Raw genomic sequence first — 14,201 nt, forward strand, 5'->3', positions numbered from 1 at the left:
CTCAAGGAGCACTCCTGGAATTTTGCTGGGTCTGGGGCTTCACATGCAGCGTCTGGAGGGATTTTGCTGCCTGTCACTGGCATAGCATTGTGTGAGAGCCTAGGCTGAAGAGTTAACGGAGCACAGAGGTCCCACAGATTCAGGTTGCACCCTAGGGTGCCATCACACCCATACATCTCCCTTAGGTATTCTTTATTCATTCTGTCTTTGATTAGGAACGTGACATGTTTTTTTCCTGCCGTTTCAAGTGACAAAATCATAAGTGTCACACAGAATTTGGCAGGATTTAAGAAGTCACAAAGTTCACAGACTCGGTGCATGTTTCTCATATACTTCCCATCAGACACAGCTTTCTCCTGCTGCCTGGAGGTTGGAGGCGTCCTTTATATACCAGCCTTTAAAAAAGAATTCTTTTTGCCTTGATTTGAAAAAGTTCACAGCATCAAAGCTCTCAAAAGCCACTGTTCTCTAGGGATGCAAAGAACAGCAAAGCCTTGAGTAAAACACGTCCCCTGGAACATTCATTATGTAACTTCCCCAGCACCCTGGGAATGCAAAGTACAAGTTAAGTTTACAAATAGACCTCTGCTATGAGACACCTGCACAATGACACAGCTCAAAGTCACACAAAGTTCTGGTTCCTAGTGTAACTCACTGCCTTGAAAAACACAAGGTTAGATTAAAAAAACAAAAACAAAAACAGAATGAAATGTGCATATGTAAAAAGCAACAGGAAATGTGCCTGCAGCTGATGGTTACACAGGCACATCACGAATTAGGCCCACACCTTACCTTCAAACTGGGTGAAAATCTGGATGCGCCTTAGTGCCTGAACAGTTTTTTTTTTTTTTACACTGTAGCATTTGATTTTTCAATCGAAAGGAAGTGGGAGAAGCAGTGGGGAGGAGACATGGACTTTAGGTGGACACTCTGTCTCTCTTCAAACACGCAGTGGGCAGGGCAACTCAGCTAGAAGGGCCCACAACCATCCAGAACGAGGGTGTGGCAGGTACTGTACATGCACTGTAGCTGATTCTGAAGCTGTTCGGGAAGCTCGGGCCAGCAGTCACGCCAGTTCCACACATGTTCACCATCTGTGAGATGAGCCAACCAGGGCTCAGCACTGGGGGATGGGTCGCCTGGCTCTTGTGAAATAAGAACCAGCTCCAAACTGAATGGGAAGCTCTTGTAAGATTCATGCCAGTTCAGCTAAAATAATTCTCTTCCTTTCCTGCTTGCTTCTTCACTGGTCCTGGGTGCAAGATTTGAAATGAGGAAGCCTCCAAGGCGAAGCAGAAAGAACAGCTCTCCTTAGAGATTTCAGCCTGGCTAGAAGTATGGTAGCTTAAAGAGGGTTGGGATGGGAAGCTGGTAGGCTTCATAGCCCAGGTGGATGGGTGGGAAGAAAAGAATCAGAGGGCTAGGGAAGGTGTGGGGAGGGAAGTGGGTGAATGCAGTAGTTGGAAAGAAGGGTGGTGAGGAGAAACCCAGAAGAACAAAGGGAAGGGGAGCCAGGAGGAGGAAGATCCACCAAAGGTAATGCTGACACATAAGTCAACAAGGAAGAGTTCAGAGTTATGGGCTCCCAGGGGAAGAGACAGTCTTGAGCAGACAAGAATGGCTTAGAGTGTTAAAAGCAGTAGTGAAGAATGACTATGGAGTGGAGACCTGTAGAGCAGGCAAAGAAAGCAACGTGTAGTGAGTTTTGTGTGGGCAGGTTCAGGGCACATGCCAGATTGGAGGGGATGAAGAGGACAGTAGGTGCATGTTCCAGGATGTTAGAGATGAAGGGAAGCAGGAAGTTAAAGTGATAACCGGGAGAGGAAGGAGGGCATAAGTGAGGTTTTCTTACGGGCAGGGAAATGGAGCAGAATTGGAGCAGCGAGGTAGAAGAGTGAGATAAATTGCCAGGGACTGCTGCATGGGAGCAGTTAAGGGAGATGTGGATTGTTTAGTACAAGGTTGAGCAGAACTGCAGGAAGAGAGTGTGCTACCCTAAAGGCCGGGGCGCTTTCCTAACAACTACTGGAGATACATTAGAGAAAAGCCAGCCCACCTATGACTAGTCACAGCATGAACTTAAATTTAATGCTAGTTTAAAGAAAACTATTACATATAATTTTACTTTTCATGAAGATTCAAAATAATGCCAATAGCAGGCAATGCACTGATCCTGTTTCAATGTATTATCCACTAGTGCTGAGAGATGCAGACTGTGGCATGCAGCTAGGTGAGTACTAGAGTCTGATCCAGGGGGAGGGATAGCTCAGTGGTTTGAACATTGGCCTGCTAAACCCAGGGTTATGAGTTCAATCCTTAAGGGGGCCATTTAGGGAGCTGGGATAAAAATCTGTCTGGGGATTAATCCCACTTTAAACAGAGGGCTGGACTAAATGACCTCCTAAGGTCCCTTCCCACTGATATTCTATGACTACAAGACTCAATTATTTAGGCCATACAGGATGCCAAATGTAAGATCATTCAATACCACCACCAAATCTGTAATGTAGTTCAAACTAATGACAAGACAACTACATCTTTGAGCATTCTTACTTAAAAGAACAGGCATTACTTCACCAGCTATGTGCAGGCCTTCTCAATCAAGCTGGTAGCTTCTTGAGTTTATTTACACACACCTACCTGTGTCAGCCCCAAATGCATTTGCAAGTTTGATGGACTCAACCTGCAGTAAACACCTACTCTTGAAATGCATAACTTGCTGCCAGTCATGGCTGTGCATACTTGCAGAAGACTACAAGTACTGCATGTAAGACTCATTTTGAAAAACTGACCCATGGTGAACATTTCTTTTAAACGGAGAACAATTCTGACCTACAGGAAAATGAGCAGCCAAGTGACCCTTGGGCAGATAATACAAATTGCAATGGAGACAAGTTACATTTTTGCATAAAAATAAATCAGAGGAGTTCATGTTTCGGATGGTTTTATAGCATGGGAACTCTTGAGCTAACTTGTTGAAGGCGAGGAGAAGCTTTAATGACTGTATTAGCTTTCGGTGGCATCTACTGGACCCTATCTTACTGAAATTGTGACAGTCAGACAATATTCTGGTACACTGTTGTTTTTATTTTGGTTTGTCAGGCTTTCAATAAATATAGACTGACCCAGTGCCTTTTTGTTCCCCCAAGAACACGGTACTACATTGAGCGGCTGCCGTCGATCACATAGATTGGAAATAAGGTGATGTAGGACACAGATCGACTGCACCACTTGTGAAAATATGAAAATATTTATGAAAATATTATTGTGGCCCACACGTGCCAAGTGCCGATCATGCTAACTCCCCACTGAACAGGAGCTGGAGCCCACATGAGCAGCCATTCACAGAGGCAACAGACACAAACGATCTTCTGTCTGTACTTTCAGGGATAATCAATGTTAACCCTTCGAAAAGGTGGCCATGCAAAGTAGATGTGCTCTCGTTGGACTGGCAGTCAGGAGGATGTGAGCATTCTCAGAGTTAATTCTGTATGACCTGATAGGAACTTCTCATATGATTCGCAGTTAAAAGCAACGTATATTTGGGGGTAAGATTAGAAACATAGACCCTAGTTCCAAACCTAATTGTGATAGGACAGGGAATTCCATGCCTGCTTTTCTCTTGAGAGTTAGGCTGTAGCTTAACATTATAATGAATTTGGTAATCTCATACCCAGTCCTCATTTCTCCACATAAGCTCCCTTTTCCCTCTTGACCATTATACCAATATTAGCATGCTCGGCAGGCTGCGCTCCAGAAGCACCCAAGCCCTGACAAGCAGAAGTACAGCTCCTCAGGACTGAGATGCTGTGGCAGAGCTGTCTCAAAGCAGTGCTATTATTTCTCTCTCATCCTGGGGAGCACTAAACTCACCCATTTTTCAAAATGGCCAAACCAAACCTACCCATCTTACAACCACCATCCACTGTTGTCCTCGGAATCCTCTGCCATTTGGTAGGGCAGCTGTGCTGAGGGCAGAATTTGGCTCTGTCACCATTAGCACACACTGAACTCCCAGTAAGTCTCAGCAGACAAGGACCGAGCAGACATGGAAACTTCCCCTGATACGTGGCCCCTACACTAGGCTGAGCAGCACGGGAAGGAGCAATGATGTGATGATGCTTTGGACAGAAGTAAAAAAGGGATGTCAAGCTGACCCCTTGCTCGACTCTACCATTACCTTAGAAAATGCTGGCTACTTACATGGCCTCACTGTATCCTTTACTGCCCAATACCATCAGCAGCTTTCCATGGGATTTTAAGTTTCTTTGAATGATACTCATTAAACCTGACGCGGCCTCAGCATCTCCTGCCATTGGGGCTGCCTCGAAGTGGTTAGTCATGCAGTGGCAACTAACAAAACTCATTCAATTCCTCTGCTTTATTTAAGGGCTAAATCCTACCTGGAGATAGGCAGGTGAGTCCAAAAGGAGCCACTAACATGCATCTGAAGGAGGGGTTTGTCCCGAAAAATGTAATTTTGGCAACAAGAACTTGAAATCAGCTTGCTGCTGGAAATCCATTCAGACACATTCTGATGTTCTGTTCACTTATATGGGGTTTTCCAGGATCCAGAGAGATCTGCCAGCTGTTGCTTATGCCTTCTTAATATATAAATATATATCACTGAGATACACCAGGGTCCTTCAGATATGGCATGTACGTCATTAAAAAACAAAAACCGACTTTGGGATGTTTCTTTTGCTTTTTCATCTAGGGCCAGGACCAGCCTGCAGAAACCCATCCTGGGCTGTTGCAATAGCCATCAGAAGAGAGTTATAGCAGCTAATCAACTGACCCCAACCCTCGCCTCTCCACAGCAGGGGACTCAAAATACTGGTGTAGTACCAGCAAACTGCTTACAGCCCTTTCTCTCTGCCATACTTGAAAATTCCCTTTTTTCAAAGCCACGTACACATGCACTTAAAAGGGTTTCCCTTTGCTGCCCCATGCTTTGAAGGGAGTAGTTCTCTACTGCCCCCAAGTGTGGGCTGTGCTGAACAAGCCCAAAGCAATGAAGGTGCTAATTGGCACATTTTATTATAATCTGTATTACCATAGCACCTGGCAGCTGCAGCCACAAAGCAGAACCCCACAGTGTTAGGTGCTGTACAAAGGGGTTACCATCTAGATGCTGCTGACCTTTCCTTTCTTGGTCAGATATGTATGTTATTTTTCCTTTAATAAACCATAGTTACTCGTGTAATTTAAATGACAATATCGTTGGGTTCCTCTCACCTATGTGCTGTCCGTACATGTGATAGTAGAAACTAAAGCAATACGCTGTGTTGGTGACTCCATAAGGGTTTTTAGGGGCTACACTGAAAACAGGACTAAGAAGTCTGGCCTTTTCTCCTTCCAGCCTTGGGCGTGACGTTTCAATGTACATGTAGAAACCTAGAAGAAGGCCAGAACAGAACTTGTTAAGTTCAGTCTTTAAACAAACACTCTCTCTCTCTCTCTCTCTCTCTCTCTCATACTCTCTCTCAGGGTACAGATGCTCAGCACCAGAGCTGTTAAGAACCTTGAACAATTTTTCACATTCATTTGACACCACTGGGCCTTGTTTGCTGCACTTGACCTGCATAAATCCCATGTGCTTCCACAAACAAATGCTTCAATGAGATTTTTTTTCTATTAACGGTAAAAATCTCTGCTAGTACTTCAGTACTCACACGCAACAGTAAAGTGATAAACCCGTGAGTATACTCAAGGAAGGGGGAAATTATGTTTAGGTTCCAGATCGCAGTCTCAACGTTGCAAAGTGTTTATGTGAATAGTGAAAGAAGAATTATTTTTAAAATAATGAAAAATTTCTTCATGGCATCGCTTCAAGGAGCCTTTTCGATAGCCCTGCCAATCACAGTTCAAAAGCTCATCCTCAATGAAAGAACACATTATATAATTATCCTGATTCTAGTCTATGTCAGCATTATATATACTATTTTTTTAACGTGACTTGCTCAATAACTGCAACCAAGGACAGGCAACGCAAGCATTACTGTGTTTGGTAGTGCAGGTGGGGTATGGAGTATAAAGTAGTCTGAGCAATCACAGTCCTGCACTGTGAGTCCGAAAGTCACCATTCGAATACATACAGAAAGCAGAAACCAGCGCTTTAGATAACAGGGGTGGCAGATTTCGAATCATGCCCTTTAGCAGGACACAAAATGAAGACAGGACAATCAAGCTTTTAGCTCCCACAATCTGCTAGTAAGAATTTAAATGACTAAAAACTACAGAATGTTGCAGGAAGTTTAAAATATACATCACTACAGAACCTACTGTCTGAATCTGATCATCTTTAAAATGGCATCAGAAATGGTAACAAACAGGACTGGTCAGGAGCCACAGAGTTTGTTTTAGATACAGATCTGACCTCTGTATGTAAATATTCAGATGCAAGATTTTGCTTTGGGATCATCTCTATTAAATGTTATGGAGTCCCTACAGAATTAACATAGGTCAGTATTTTCATCCTAAATACTGCTGGGGGTCATTAAGAAAAGAGAAGAGTTTGGGCCTCAGCATGTTGGGTAGATCCTCAGCAGAGCTATGTTGATCTGCATTAGCTGAGGGTCTGTTACTGCAGAAATCTAAGCTACGTTTTACCTTCTTTGGAGCCACTTCGGTCTGCGTTGGGTCCAGTGTTTGGGGTATATTTTGTGTCCCTGGTGGCAGTGCTTTGTTTCGTCCAGTCAAAATTATCCGTGTCATCTTGAGTGAACAGACATATGTTGCCATCTTCAAATCCACAGTGAAACTCTCCTACAGCCAACACAGTAAATGAACATGACTTCAGTGATTGCAACCATTGTATGCGTCACTGTCAAAAGTCTTGAAAGTGCAACAACCTTTTTAAAGGACAACAGTCATTATTAACATTGGACGTGATTTTTTTTATAATCCAGGTAGAATGTCAAGGATGTGTCTTCCTTTAGGCTTGTTATTTTATTTATGATTGTCATTGCTAAAAAACACATCGGACTATCACTCCAGGTGTACGTGTAAACGGAAAACGTACAGATCTTATCAAATAGATCCCCCTCCACCATTCAGCATTATCCTTCAGCCCTTCTTAGCCCTCCCACCCTTCAGAAAAGCAACAGAGAACAGATAAGCACTGCAGCATGCCCTTAAGGCCAAGAGAGTTGGACTCCAGTTTAAGGAGTATGCAAGGCTTACAATCAAAGATTTCTAGCTGAGTAATTGCTAGAGGTCTCCTCCTGTTTACACCATGCAACTCAGCTGAGTGTATCATTATTACATGAGCACAGAATTGTACTCTTGGGTAGCCAGGAACCCAAACCACCCAAGGCTTTGGGCCTGGATTCTCATCTCTCTCCCAGCAGTGTAAGGCCCCAAGTCACCTGCTGAACTTTACGCACACGAGCAGTCCCAGTGAGTGCACTGCTCCAGCAAGGTCAATGGATGTATTTCTTCACTGTCTGTATACCGTCTGTTTGTTGCATCCTCCTCCACAGGTGTGCCTTTTGTACTCACCACTGTGGAGTACTGCTCCACTGGCCCCCAGAGAACTAAAGCTGGGCAAATAATGGATTTTTTGGTTCACTGGCACGTCCAAATTTAAAAAAAAAAAAATAATTTTGGGTCAAACCAAAAATCAATTTAAAAAAAAACTGAGTGAATTGTTAAAATGTTGAGTCGAGGCAATGCTAAAAGTTTCATTTAAATGCAGCTCCAAAAATTCCATGCCAATTTCAGGGATTTTGACCAAAGCCAACGAAGATGTCATTCACAAAATGGGTCAGGTGGGGTAGGAAGGAGACCTAACTGATAAACTTTAGCACAGTGACAACCTTTAGCCTCCTGGCATATGGGAGAGCCACATTCTATGCCCCCTACACCTCATATGAAAAAGGGATTTGAACATGGATCTTCCCCATTACAACAATATGCACTAACCATCGAGCTAGGGGTCTCTATCAATTTCTCATGTTGAATCTGTTCCACTTCTTATAAATAATTAAATAATCTTTGAAGCAGGGACAGGGACTTGAACTTGGATCTCCTGCATTCCAGGAGAATGCTCTCACTCCCAGTTATAGAGTCATTTTCACATGCACTCACTGGCACAACAGCTATTTTGACAAGCTCTACACAGGACTACTCAGGGGTGTTAAGTCGAGCAGGTATCTAAATGTTTGCAGGTTTGGGAGTTTAAATATGTAATATATCCACTCAGGTCACTGATGTTGTACTGTGTCAGTGAGATCAGCATACAGGCTAGGTTTGGGTAAGGACCCCAAAGAATGGAGGCCAACCTGAAGCTGATCTGAAATCATCTAATACTCAAGACTGAAAAATGAAGCTTGAAATTTCACCCCAAACCCATGGCCATTTTGAGAGATTTTTCTGGTTCTTCCTCATCCCGTTTCTGATTAGGCTAGGAGGACAGTAAGAAAAGTGCCTACTTCATAGTACTGAGCATGAAATATTCCCCTACAAAACCAGGTTATCCAGACACATATGTCTACTCCCTCAGTACAATGATCAGATTTACTTCTTTTCTCAGATAAATCCACTGAGTTGAGTAGAGTTGTCACCATTTGACTGTAAGAATCAAGTTAATTAAAGCACAAACCCTCAGTTGATCTGAAAGGATTGTTCACCATCAGTATGACTGAGAGTCAACTGTTCATTTGTTTAATTATGCAACCCTCCCCCCACAACATTTTGGAATCTAATTTAATGGAAAACTTTGTAAAATACACCATCGTTAAATACATGAGCACTGTCACAACCACAGTGGAGAAGAAATCTGAAAAACAGTTACACACTCTGTGGAACCCAATAACCCGAATAATGATGCACGTGAACTGATGCAGATTAGCATCTGCTGCTTTATTTCCTAGCTCACAAAAGAGTACACAGTGACACTGACAAAGCTCATGAAAGAAGCAGTGCAGTGCGGTGCAGATGAAGGACTATGAACAAAATAGACGCTGAGCACGTCACCTTTAGAAATGTATTTTATACTGGTTTGATATTAAAATAGCTTGTTCTATAAAGTTACCACCACCTGATGGCCATTCAGAAGCCATGTCTACACTTGACGCCAATGCAATCGATGCAGCAGCATCAATTTAGTGAGTCTGGTGAAGACATGCTAAGTCGATGAGAGAGAGCTCTCCCGTCAACATGTATGTGTACACTGTGCTCCCCTCCACTTAGACAAGTCCTTACTGTAGCTTCCAAGGTGCTTAGCAGCCTAGGAATATGATGGATGGATGGAAACTGCAGCCTCTGATCCTTGTTTATATTGTGTTCAAAGGACAGGGTATTGCTAGCAGGTGCCTTGGAGGACCGGGGTGGGACTGGCAACACTTCCTCTAAGATCGCCACTACAAAACCTGCAGGACAAGCTAATGTTATAGAACAAGTTAATTCAGATCAATTTGGCATTAATTTGCATTGGCTCCTCCCACAAACCCTTCCTCAAGGTGATTCAAGGGGCAGTTGTGGTTCAAGGGGTGTCCTGACGACAGGACTCACGCTGATGAGGGTCTTGAGAGAGCTAAAAGTGGCCCGTTTTCACCTGCCCAAACAGCCAAGCAGATCTCAGACAAGCCACAGGCTTTGTGGTCCCAACCCACTGCCACTTGTGGGGGCTGGCGTGGGAGCCCTCTCCCCTCTCTACTGACCCAAAGCATTGTATTAATAGCGAGCTCTGAGGATGGAAACTCGGAGCCGTCAGTACCTTACGCGCGCTGCTCCTGCACAGTGACACAATTCAAGGATTAAATATTGCTTCCGTGACAGCTAACCGGAGTGGGGAATGAGTAAAATCTGATTCAGCTCCAACAACAAACTGAGTTAAACCCAAAGTCATCTGCCTCATCATCCGTCTTGCCATTTCTAACTCTGCTGCAGTAGTTTAAAGGCTACATTTGCACTTTGAAGCAGGTTCATTTAGAAATGCAGAAGGTTCATTTAGAAATTCCACATCAGCAGATTAAAAGCCTTTTTCTTTGAGTGAGCAAAAAAATGATCAGGCCCACTGAAAAAGTAGGTACAAGTTTGCCATTTATTTAACACAGTGTCAGCTGCTAATGGGATTCAAGCATTTGGAATAAATTGGAACGGGCTAGTGCCAAGTATTTTTGGTGCTATATACATATAAACAAATAGACAAAAGTATAAACATGAAAATAACTTGAGAGATCAGATCTGTACATTTCCTGTCTGAGAATTCAAGAGGTTTTGAACAGCTCTTCACTGTCCTTTATTCATCCATGAAAGAGGTATATCATGAGTGCTGGCAATCTGTGCTTCCTCACACAATCCTGTCTGGCTGAGATGCCCCAGCTCATGATAGGTTGGATAGATCTTTAGGTCCATTCAAATTTTGTCCTATCTTCTAAGCGCATCAATAAGGGAACCATTTAGCACTGTAGCCTGGGATTAATTTAGGTTGCAAAGTGCACCTGTCACAAAGAACAGGCTATTTGGTGCTAATTCAGAAGATGAGATTGGTGAAAGACACACAAACTTTATGAGCTTGAATTAATACAGATGACTATACTTGAAATAATAGAAAAAAACAAATACAGAAGTGTAAGAATAAGAGAAGTGCAGAAGTTTCCTGCATTGTTCATACATACAGTCTTACACTACGCATACCTACAACCTTGCAGAGACTGTTAGAAACAAAGATGGAAGAACTAGTCAGTGGAGCACACCACAAGAGGAGATGATGGTTTTGGATGTCACCTCCACTGTCATTCCACATCTCCCCACTAGGGCTAGGTTTGACAAACTTTTATACACCTTTCTCCATTCCACCCACATACATCTGAGACCATATCTGATTAAGTCTCAGCCCTTATTCATAGCGACTATTCCAGGAGACCAAAGTTATGTTCCACTTGTCTACATGTGTTATTTCAGTTGACCATAGTCATATTTCCAACAGGTAACCAGCCACTTGCATCAGTCCCATTCCCAATAGTTTTGGTATGTCAATGTGGTTAACGCTCAATGCAAAAAACCCCTAAGATGCTACCATCTGTTTGTGGTTTACCTGTTTACCATAAAATGCATTGCTAAACTGTAACAAGATACACATTACTAAATTTTACAACCTCCAGCCCCAGGACCTCACTGGGCAGGGCCCCATAAATGGAAACACTGGGATCAAGCCACCTCAGGCTCCTGCGTCTCTGTTTACCACACCCCATGCTGCCTTTGGTGTGGGGAAGGTGCAGCTGCTACATATCATTTTGTAACCTTTGTTCAGGCAATAATACCAGGCTAACAAACGTATGCCTAACACGCCTCAGAAGATTCCAAGCCTCACTTAACATGAATATTCATACTTTACACCCTCCTATTTGCATCTCAACCATATTGGCTTCACTCACAATTATTAGAAGCACTTCTGCAATATGTATATATTAAGCTGGCCTGATAATTCAGGATCAGGTCATGGGCCTCTGGTCAAACAGCACCAATATGGTAGTGGCTTTATTTTACAAGCACACGGCAATTTAGGAACTGGATTGAGGCCATTAATTAGTTTTACTGCTAATCAGGGCCAAATGTGAAAAAGCATCCTCAAGATAAAATACTTTGCATGCTATCATTAATCCCTCAGGTCATCCATTCTCCCATAAAACCCAGATTTAAATATGAATATTTATACTTGAATATCTTATTGAGACATAACTTCTGTTCACATTAATGGGAGCTACATACACGTATCATAACAACAGATCCTTAGTGGTCATTAATAAACTTGCAAAAGAAAGAGAATACAGATTTAAGGCTAAATCTCAGTCTTTAACCCACTGGAAAATGCTCATTTAGCTATTTCAGAAGTCTCACAATATGGAATAATTTTATGTCATTTGCGTGCTGCAGAATTTATGCATGAAGGGAATGATTCTGGTCTCACATAAACCAGTTTTATCCAGGGCAAATCCACTGACTACTTTAACTTGATAGGCCTGATTCTGTGTAAATCAAAAGTAAAGGGCATAATTTCCTGGGTTTTAAATCAGTTCTTAGTTGCCCATGAACACAGATTTTTGGTGGTTTATTTATTCAGACAGACAGACGGCATCTTTAAATTGACACTTGTGAGATAAATAAGATGGGAATCTAGAAAACAAAGATGATGTGGGTAATGGAAAGAGAATCTTTTATCTCTAGTTTACTGGTCTGAATCCATCTAAAGGATGAAGACCTGGCCCAATTGAAGTCAATGAGAATTTTGTCATTGACTTCAGTAGGGCCAGGCTTTTTGCCCCAGATATTATTGACCTAAAGTTGTGACCACCTGATGGCAGTTCAGTAGCCATGTCTACGCTACTCTTGACGGCAATGCGATCAATGCAGCAGCATCGATTTAGTGGGTCTGGTAAAGACATGCTAAGTCAATGAGAGAGCACTCTCCTGTCGACATCTTTAATCCACCTCAACTAGAGACAGAAGCTATGTCACCAGAGAGCGTCTCCCGTCAACAAGGCGTAGTGCGCACACTGCCGTAAGCTGAACTAAGGCACATCCACTTAAGTGATGTTACTTATGTAACTTAACTAGCGTAACTTAGATCGAATGACAGTATTAGTGTAGCCCAGGCCTCGGTAAAATAATTGGATGGGCTCACTCCAGTTTGTGATAGACATGTTTCCCCATCTTCACTAGGACAGTTGGAAGCTGATCCTGACAAACCAGGGGCAGGGGTATAGGTAGGGCAATGAGATACCCCAACTCATTGCTCAAAGTGATCCTTCTTACTAATGCAGCTCTGATGTTTCCCACATTGAAACTGTTCTGTAGACAGAGGACTTAATGTCTAGGACTGTTAATCTGGGTCCTTTAACTGAACAATAAAATTGCCAAGAAAGAAGAAAAGAAGGCAAGAACTTTTGAACTTTAAAATTGGAGAAAAATGTCATTTAATGCACCTGGGACTGCTATTAAATATTTTCTTAATAAATTAAACATATACGTAGTCAATGAAGGGCTGATTAAATGCCCATTCAAGCTAATGGGAGTCTTTCCATTCTGCCCTAATTATTAACACACTAGATGGGATCATCAGTGAGCAGGATTAAAGTGTTGAGTCATCTACAATAGAACCACAGAGTTACGAACACCAGAGTTATTAACTGACCAGTCAACCACACACCTCATTTGGACCAGAAGTATGCAATCAGGCAGCAGAAGAGATCAAGAAAAAAAAAAGCAAATGCAGCACAAGTGTGCAGCACAAGTGTACAGTACAGTACAAGCAAATACAGTGTTAAATGTAAACTACTAAAAAAATAAAGGGAAAGTTTTAAAAAAGATTTGACAAGGTAAGATAACTGTTTCTATGCTTGTTTCTTTTAAATTAAGACGGTTAAAAGCATTTTTCTTATGCATAGTAAAGTTTCAAAGTTGTATTAAGTCAATGTTCAGTTGAAACTTTTCAAAGAACAACCATAATGTTTTGTTCAGAGTTAACAAGCATTTCAGAATTACAAACAACCTCCATTCCTGAGCTTTTACTGTATTCTAGGCTATTCTCAGTGGTGGCAGATGACAGAACAAGGAGCAATGGTCAAGTTGCAGTGGGGGAGGTCTAGACTAGATATAGGAAACACTATTTCACTAGGAGGTTGGTGAAGCACTGGAATGGGTTACCTAGGAGGTGGTGGAATCTCCATCCTTAGAGGTTTTTAAGGCCCCGCTTGACAAAGTTCTGGCTGGGATGATTTAGTTGGTGTTGGTCCTGCTTTGAGCAGGGGGTTGGACTAGATGACCTCCTGAGGACTCTTCCAACCCTAATCTGTGATTCTGTGATTCTTGAACTTTAGAATCAGAGAACCTGTTCACAGTAGCTGAGAACCAGTTTTACTCCCACTGTAGTTGACTCATAGCAAGAATACTGATGGGCCTGAAATACTTCCTTCTCTTTCCAGCTGCATTTCTGCACATCTGACTAAACACGATGTCTGGGCAATAAAAGGTACGTTTCTCATTGCCAGTAGCGGTTTACATCTTATTCAGTCTGCCACAGGAGTTCCTAAAGCTCAACACACAGCCAAAATGCTTATTGAGATTTATTTTTGTCAAGTATCACTAGCAGGATATTTCATGAAATATTACCACCATAAGTAAATGTCTATGGATTTCAGCTTAGTAACATCCTTTTATAAAGCTAGTTTGCTTTGCCTTTGTTCTAGATAGAC

General features: G+C 42.4%; 1 protein-coding gene across 2 annotated transcripts in view; it reads right to left on the reverse strand.

The window, feature by feature from the left end:
• Nucleotides 1-14,201, reverse strand: part of MDGA2 (MAM domain containing glycosylphosphatidylinositol anchor 2) — a 652,332-nt gene that overhangs the window by 14,702 nt on the left and 623,429 nt on the right. For both annotated transcript variants that reach the window (XM_030562794.1, XM_030562793.1), the window contains exons 13-14: nt 6,613-6,768; nt 5,239-5,397 (exon numbers count right to left, since the gene is read on the reverse strand). In XM_030562794.1, coding sequence (XP_030418654.1) covers nt 5,239-5,397; nt 6,613-6,768 — 315 coding nt within the window. The remainder of the gene's footprint in view (nt 1-5,238; nt 5,398-6,612; nt 6,769-14,201) is intronic.

Source organism: Gopherus evgoodei, chromosome 4, assembly GCF_007399415.2.
Source record: "Gopherus evgoodei ecotype Sinaloan lineage chromosome 4, rGopEvg1_v1.p, whole genome shotgun sequence".
Lineage (NCBI taxonomy): Eukaryota > Metazoa > Chordata > Testudines > Testudinidae > Gopherus > Gopherus evgoodei.